Source organism: Nicrophorus vespilloides, unplaced genomic scaffold (genome assembly GCF_001412225.1).
Source record: "Nicrophorus vespilloides isolate i.1.1-1 unplaced genomic scaffold, Nicve_v1.0, whole genome shotgun sequence".
Lineage (NCBI taxonomy): Eukaryota > Metazoa > Arthropoda > Insecta > Coleoptera > Silphidae > Nicrophorus > Nicrophorus vespilloides.
Window position 1 is genome coordinate 1 of NW_017099429.1, and position 6,932 is coordinate 6,932.

Consider the following 6,932-nt stretch of genomic DNA (forward strand, 5'->3'; position numbering starts at 1 on the left):
ATACATACGCAGACACCACAAACAAACAAACAAAAAAAAAGCAAATGAAGAAGCAAGGATCATCATCATCTCAGTGATTTTGTAATGAAGCACTGTCTCGATAGTACAACTAACTCTTTTTTTTTTATATATATACACAAAATATATAAGAGACGCATATTTGTCCGTTTCCCAAATCCGGATGATGGGGGAAAGCGGAGAAGAACAAAACAACCGTAATTCATTTTCTGCAGTTCGCGCGCGCGGCGCCGCCTTCGGCACCAGAAGAAACATATATAGAGAGAAGAAAGAAACGTGGATGGAAAATCCTCGGTTTACAACGAATTAGAACGGGAAGAGATCTCAGAGAGGTTAGTGGTTGTGATGATTGATCGATGGGCGGTGGTTCTTTCCTTCAATGCAAACGGCATTAAAGATCGACCACCCCGGTTTATTATTATTATTGTTTTTTTTTGGTAAAGTGCGGAAAGTAAAAGTAAAATTCCCCGCTCTGGATGAACGTGGTGAAGAAGAATGGAAAAAAAAAAGAAGTGCGACTCGTTTTCTTCTATTAAATAAATTTTTGGTTGTGGTTTTTTTTTTTTGATTTTCTGTTTATTATTTGTATCTTTTCGTTTCTCTCTTTAAACAAATCGCAAATGTTTCGACGATGATGTTAATCACGTAAAACTGTTTTCTAATTCTCTATTATTTTTTATTTTGTTTGTTCATTATTATTTCGTTTCGTACTCCGAATACAACACAGACAATGTTTTTTATAATTTTTCTTTCTAAATCAATTGAATAAATGAATACAAACGTTTTTTTGTAAATATGAAATGAAGGAACCATTAAATGTTAAGGTAGTGAAGCGAGAGATGAAGAAATATACCTATTTGTTGATAAATATTATATTATATTATATATATATTACATCTATTATTATAAATGTGTTTTTTATTATATCTGAAGTGGAAGAGGAGGAAGCGAAGAAAGTAGTGGATCGGGATGGAAAAAGTTTTTTTGTGATAAGAGAGACATGGTATTTTGGATGTAGATTTTTTACACGAGAAAGAGAAAAGTCTGGTGCTGTTCGGCGCTCTACCTCCTCTGTTCTATTCTACACGTGAAGAAGGAGTGAAGTGAAGAAGTTTTTCACGAAAGAGGACGAGGAGGAGAGTCCGAATAAGATGATTGAAGAAGGATTTGAAAGGAAACATTTTTGGAAATGAGACTGCGAGAGGTGCCTGGACGGACGGAAAGAAAAAAATAATGAAAAGTTGCAAAAAAAAAATGAAAATTTGAACGATGAGAAGCAGAAAGTTTAAAAAACAGTTTTCGTTCTTCTAATACTTTTTTTTAAAAATTGTTTTTCCTGTTTCGGAGTAGCAAAATATATATATAATTATGTAAGTGAGAAAATCTATTTGGAAAGAGACGAATAGAATATTTATCGTCAATATAATATATAAATGTGAAAGAAAAGTATATATATATATAATAACTCTCTCTATCTTCGTGTAAGTAGGCGCGCTGTCGAAACAAAAGAACGACAGTCAAAACAGTTGAAGATGAAGTTATTATTGTAATTGTTATGTCATTAGCGAAATGATCTCAGATGTACACTGCTCTACAAAGTAAATTTAAATGGAAGAAAATATGTAAAGAAAACGAAGCGACTTCTTAAGAAAAAATCATAATTAACTAATTAATTAATTTTTTTAAACGAAATGCATTTGTAATAATCCATTTTTTTTTTTGTGTAAATACTTTGTGTAATTTTTGCAATACTTTAATTAATTAATTTTGTACTTAAGTACAAGACGCCTCCCGTTACTATTTTGTTTTTTTTTATATACATACATATAAATTAACCGATTTTTTTATATATATATTCTAAGTGAAATTACTTTAATGATATTTCTTTTTTGTCCTTATAATTAATTTAAGTCTTAATTAGTGTACATTCTGTATAGTATTTATTTAATTAACACTCCTTGTTTAATTTTTAGTACGTTTTTTTTCAATTCGTTGTAATTTTTTTTTTTTGCTCTAAATTATTTATGTGTATAAAGTTTTCCCTTTATTATTTGTAAACTCGGTTAGAGATTGTTTATATATGATTTTTTTTTTGTTTATAAAAGGAAACTAAATAGTAATAATAATAATATATATATAGAAATAAAAGCGAATTCAAGCGAAGAAAATTTATTTTATTTTTTTTTTAAATTATTATTATCGAAAAGAAAAGCAAGCTGTTGTAACGTTCTGTGATTTATATAATTTTTTTTTTGTTTTAAATATTCGTTTTCTTTTATTAAGTTACGTGATTGGAATTTGAATTGATCGCTTGAGATTATTTTTTTTTTGTAAACGTTTGTACCTTGATCGACGAAGAAGAGCGGAGAAACAAAAGATGAAACAAACTTTAAAAAAAAGCGAAGCAAATTATGTGTCTTCTTTTGGGAAAAACAAAAACAATTGATACAAATTAAGTGAAACTCTCTAACTCAAACAAAAAAAACAAAAGTGCAACAGTTCAGGACGAAAGTAATATATTTATTATGATGATATACAGATTTCTATATATATGTATATAAAGATGATTGAGAAGAGGAAAAACGCAAAAAAAAAGAGAAACGTTAATTGATAATGATGAATTAAGTATATATAAATATTATGTAAATTTAAATCTTGATAAGGAAACTAACCCAGGTTAAAAACTCAGTGGAGTAAATATACATTACATATATAGTATACATACATGTAATAACTTTTAATAAGTGTATTATATATATATATAGATTGGTGCGCACAACAAACAAAACAAAAATGACAAACAAAAGTTATACAACTGATGATATTTTTTAAAGCGACTAGATTTTTTTACACTACGAACAACTCTTTTGCGTCCAAGAAGAAAAAAAAACAAAAATTGGTGAAAATTATTATATAATGATGAAAGGAAGAGGAGGCAGATATTTAAAAGTAAATAAACCTAAGAAACCTACAAATTGAACATGTGATAATTGTATGAAGAAGTAAAAAAAGATATAAAACAAAGTATATATTATAACAAAAAAAACATATTGATTAATTAATTAATGAATTATTATTATTATTATTGTAAATTAAACTAAAGTAAATTGATGTAGTTAAGGGTTGTTGCATGTTTTTTTTTTGGTTTCTTGTACAAAAATAATGCGTTTTCGTTTGTTGTTTTATCCGTGTGTATATTTACAACACCTCCGATCTGTCGTCGTGAAAAAGAAGAAAAGAAAAAAAACCACACACTAACTGTACTTCTTCAATTTTTTGTTGTTGTTGTTGAATTATTATTATATATATGTATAGAGAAAGAAAAATATGAAGATTTTCCGTCTCTTTGTTCACAAAAAATAAAATAAAATTCGACACACACAATTTATGTATGTATTTTTATTATTATATATTATTATTATATTTTTTTTTGGTGATATTGAAGAAAATTGTTAATACTTGTATAAGATTCTTTTTTTTTAGTTATTATTATTACTATTATTATTATTCCTCGGTTGTGAGGAAGTCTTTGTATATAGTGCGTATTTTTTTTTATTAAGTGGAGACATAAACATACACACAAACACTGAACCTACCTTTAGTTACGTAGGCCAATTAGTGTATGTTTTGTTTTATATTCTTGTTCTATTGTTTTTTTTTATTAATTTTTCATTGTGTTTGTCCCTATTTTTCTGTAATAAACAAACAAACAAAACAAAACAAGAAACATATGAAGCAAGAACATGTTGTTTATATTTAAGTGAAAATAATGAAATGATTATTGTATAGTTTTTATTTAGCGTAAGTCGACGTACTTTTATTATACATATATAGTTTATTGTAATATTTTTTGTCTTTATAAAAATATAATTAAATTTAATACTCGTCATCTTTTCATTTATTTTACATTACGTTTTTTTTTAATTTTCATTTTGTCCTTGTTAGTTAATAGTCACCCATTCAATCCCTATCCGAAACGTGCATTGGTTAACTATTAACATGTTTGATTATTAAATTATTCTTAAACTGAAGCAAAATTTAAGTTTTGGTCGACAGTATTAATGGTGGATGCGCCTGGTCACAATTTTTCTAATAAATTTACTTTAATTTTATTCTCTACTATTTTTGTCTAATCTAATATTTTATTTGTTATTTGTTTTAAATTTGTATTTAGAAAAAAGTCATAATAGTTAAAATTTTTAAATATTGGCCAGATAAACGAACTAAAGAAAATTAGTAAACCAAATATTCTTAATAAGAAATTAATGATTCTAAAGTTTACTAGAAACGTGTAGATTATGTCCATTTGGAAAGAAATGTTTCATTGATCAATAACAGTTTTCTTATATTAACTGCTGTATTCGTTTAATTCTAGAAATATTTCTTTACTTGTAATTTTATAATAGTAACTGTAATTAATTAAGTAACTTCATGAGATTGCTTCTATTGGATACATAACATGACATCTAGTGTATTTGAGCTGAAGTCATGATTTGAACAACTATTACACTACGTTATCAGCCCCATCTTCTAGTGACCCAATGAACTATACCACGAGATCATTTTCACGTTGCAGAAATTGTTAATAATGATCAGCAAATTATGAAATACTAATTAGACTAATCTACAATTATTATGTTTTTAAATTAATTATTAATTTTAATTACACCATTAAGGCCTATGTAATATAATTGAAAGAAGACAACATTTGGCGTCATCTACACAATAATAATTTTCATATTTTCCGATTTTCTTGGAAACTATAATAGATTGAATCAAGTCAATAAATGCATATGTTTAGGGAATGTAGCGAGTATTTGTACATTGCTGTGGTATCATCCATTTAGCTGTAATTCGTAAGTTCCTCTTGTGAAATGGGTTGCATAACTTACAAACTCCGTATTTCTTATCGGTGGCAATCGCAAGCCCGACAACCGAAATCCCAACGTTTGAAATCCCGACTATGTCAAAATCCCGACTATATCGAAATCCCGACAGTGGCTTTGATTATTATAAATTTCTACAATAACATTTTTATGGTAGTCGGGATTTAGATACAGTCGGCATTTCAAACGTCGAGAATTTGATTAACGGGATTTCGGTTGTCGGGATTGCGATTGTCACCGATATATGTTTATGTAAGGACTTTAATACAGTCGGGATTTCTTTCGGTTGTCGGGCTTGCTTACGTATAAGAAGGTTTATTAAAATAAATGAGTTTATTGGATAGGTTTTAATTAATATCAATTTAATTATTTTAAATATTTATATATACAACATGTAAAAAATAAGTACAAATTAGAGTTGTACGTGAATTAGCTGAATGTGTTTTTGTTCAATTGTACTTTTTAAAGTTCTTCCTTGGAATTCGATTTTCTATACTTGTGCGCCACCAGGGCGACCTTCTGACTCAACCTCTTGCATCCGGTCTTCGAATACTTCCGCTCCGGTTCCGGTCCCCACTCGATGAAATCCAAGACTTCTCTACAAATCGATGCAAGCAAGAGATTAAAAAAAAAAGTTCACCATCGCCGTAAGAGTAAATTTACGTGATCGCCTCTTCGCTCGGTTTCTTGATCTGCCTCATCTCGAAGAGATTCACGATGCACAACCGCACGTGCTCCATTTCCATCGGCAGAAACGGAATGTAATGATCGATCAAGTTGCTCTTAATCGTATCGGAATGATAGAATCCACCTGAAGCGAAGAAGGAAATTGTAGGAAATTTAATAAGTAAACTAATTAGACGCGAGCGCACCTTTCTCATTAAAAACTCCTTTGGAGATGTGCTGTTCGAAATGTTTCAGTTGAATATCTTCCCTTTTGATCCCTTCCTTCCAAAGTTTCAACGTTTCGCGCGTAATAATGCTGCCTCCCGTATTCGATAGGAATATGAACACGCACTTCCTGTAGTCCACCTTATCCACGTTCTCGTTGTAATCAATCATCGGCTTGATCACATCCAGAACTCGATCAGGCATTTTGTCCACCTCGTCGAAGATGAAGATCTGATACGGACATTCGCTCACGTTACCTTTAATCCAATTATACAAGTTCTCCTAAAATCGAACGCTTATTTGAGAAAATCAATTTACGAATGCAGCACATACTCTATATAGAGGAACATCTTTTTCTTGCGGGAAATGCACTCTCCCCATGAAGTGATGAACAAACCTGCTGTTCGAGCCCTTCAGATAGACACTCTCCTTTATGAACCTGGTGATATAATTCTTTCCGCTCCCCGGCCATCCATGGAAACTCAAGGTTAGAGCTTTCTGTGCATGCGGACTGTCCCAATGTGATTTCATTGCTGCAATGACAATCTTATTGGCCAAATGTTGTCCATAAATGTTGTAATACAATAGGTTCTCCAATTCTGCATTGCAAGAAGGAAAAAATCATTAAACATTATATCGTTGATTACATCAATAAATACTTACTGTAAAAATCTGCTTTGATCTGCTTGCGGCCACAGCACTCACCGAACAAACACACAACATTATCATGAAAAAATTCTCCAAAGCTAAAACTGATCACAGACTTGGTTAGACTTAAAACTAGAGTGGTGAATAAAATTGATTTAAAAGACATTATTTTAATTTCAACTTGTACTGTTTCCTTTTTTTTCTGTGTAAAGGTTGATTTGAGGTAGAAGTGGTATAACGTCAAAAATGATAACGTGTGGGTTGTCCAACCCAATTGCTCTTGGTTACCATAGAAATCAACAACAGGTACCTAATTGACTGTGCGGAAACTACAGGTAAATTTGGTTAAAATTCAAAACCATTTTTCTATATCAAGTGATGATTTTATCATGATCCACGATGATTGGTATAACTATTGGTGTTTTGAGGATGGCAGCACTGATGATCTGCAACCAACTTCGCGGTGCAGAGGGGAGGAGCAAATTAGTT

General features: G+C 30.2%; 1 protein-coding gene across 1 annotated transcript; it reads right to left on the reverse strand.

Annotated features, from left to right (window-relative positions):
- Positions 1-5,245: 5,245 nt before the first annotated feature.
- LOC108564514 (torsin-1A-like) lies at positions 5,246-6,932 on the reverse strand (the record flags this gene model as incomplete). The annotated part of the gene is given in 5 exon segments (XM_017923580.1): positions 5,246-5,502; positions 5,568-5,715; positions 5,777-6,077; positions 6,129-6,394; positions 6,459-6,932. Coding segments are annotated over 5 exon segments (1,002 nt in total). The 3' UTR covers positions 5,246-5,366.